This window comes from Salmo salar, chromosome 09 (assembly GCF_965601325.2).
Source record: "Salmo salar chromosome 09, fSalSal1, whole genome shotgun sequence".
Taxonomy (NCBI): Eukaryota; Metazoa; Chordata; class Actinopteri; order Salmoniformes; family Salmonidae; genus Salmo; species Salmo salar.
Genome location: NC_138299.1, coordinates 156,749,386 through 156,751,063, shown reverse-complemented (window position 1 = coordinate 156,751,063; position 1,678 = coordinate 156,749,386). Strand labels below are relative to the sequence as shown.

Below are 1,678 nucleotides of genomic sequence, written 5' to 3'. Positions count from 1 at the left end.
CCTTCGTCCCTGCCTACGTCAGCTCTCCTGGGAAGTACACTGTAGCTGTGGAGATATTCGCCATCTTAGCTTCCAGCTTTGGGCTGCTGTTCTGTCTGTTTGCTCCAAAGTGTTTCATCATCCTCCTGAGACCAGAGAGAAACACCAAGAAACACATGATGGACAAATAGAAACCACCAACAAACACATGATGTCCAATTAGAAACCACCAGGAAACACATGATGTCCAATTAGAAACCACCAGGAAACACATGATGTCCAATTAGAAACCACCAGGAAACACATGATGTCCAATTAGAAACTACCAAGAATCACATTATGTCCAATTAGAAACCACCAGGAAACACATGATGTCCAATTAGAAACCACCAGGAAACACATGATGTCCAATTAGAAACCACCAGGAAACACACGATGTCCAATTAGAAACCACCAACAAACACACGATGTCCAAATAGAAACCACCAGGAAACACATGATGTCCAATTAGAAACCACCAACAAACACACGATGTCCAATTAGAAACCACCAAGAAACACATGATGTCCAATTAGAAACTACCAGGAAACACATGATGTCCAATCAGAAACTACCAGGAAACACATGATGTCCAATCAGAAACTATCAACAAACACATGATGTCCAATTATAAACCACCAAGAAACACATGAGGGACAAATGTGAACTGACACATACTCATATTGTGATTTAAGGATTGTAGAATGTCCATTCTGTTTGAAAACGTTGATTTCCTGGTAAACTTTCACCATATTACTTTGTTAATACCAATAGTTGAAGTTGGAAGTTTACATACACCTTAGCCAAATGCATTTAAACTCAGTTTTTCAAAATTACTGACATTTAATCCTAGTAAAAATTCCCTTTCTTAAGTCAGTTAGGACTTTATTATAAGAATGTGAAATGTCACAATAATCGTAGAGAGAATGATTTATTTCAGCTTTTATTTATTTCATCACGTTCCCAGTGGGTCAGAAGTTTACATACACTCAATTAGTATTTGGTAGCATTGCCTTTAAATTGTTTAACTTGGATCAAACGTTTCGGGTAGCCTTCCCCAAGCTTCCCACAATAAGTTGGGTGAATTTTGGCCCATTCCTCTTGACAGAGCTGGTGTAACTGAGTCAGGTTTGTAGGCCTCCTCACTCGCACACACTTTTTCAGTTCTGCCCACAAATTTTCTATGGGATTGAGGTCAGGGCTTTGTGATGGCCACTCCAACACCTTGACTTTGTTGTCCTTAGGCCATTTTGCCACAACTTTGGAAGTATGCTTGGGGTCATTGTCCATTTGGAAGACCAATTTGCGACCAAGCTTTAACTTCCTGACTGATGTCTTGAGATGTGGATTCAATATAGCCACATAATTTCCCTGCCTCATGATGCCATCTATTTTGTGAAGTGCACCAGTCCCTCCTGCAGAAAAGCACCCCCACAACATGATGCTGCCACCCCCGTGCTTCACATTTGGGATAGTGTTCTACGGCTTGCAAGCGTCCCTCTTTTTCCTCCAAACATAACGATGGTCATTATGGCCAAACAGTTCTATTTTTGTTTCATCAGACCAAAGGACATTTCTCCAAAAAGTACGATCTTTGTCCCCATGTGCAGTTGCAAACTGTAGTCTGTCTTTTTTATGGCGGTTTTGGAGCAGTGGCTTT

The 1,678-nt window shown here is 40.8% G+C and overlaps 1 protein-coding gene across 1 annotated transcript in view; it reads left to right on the top strand.

Annotated features, from left to right (window-relative positions):
- LOC106613294 (extracellular calcium-sensing receptor) overlaps window positions 1-1,104 on the top strand; it is a 7,261-nt gene extending 6,157 nt beyond the window's left edge. The window contains exon 11 of the mRNA XM_082955553.1: window positions 1-1,104. This exon is cut by the window's left edge and continues 259 nt beyond it. Coding sequence (XP_082811679.1) covers window positions 1-170 — 170 coding nt within the window. The 3' untranslated portion in view covers window positions 171-1,104.
- Window positions 1,105-1,678: the final 574 nt, after the last annotated feature.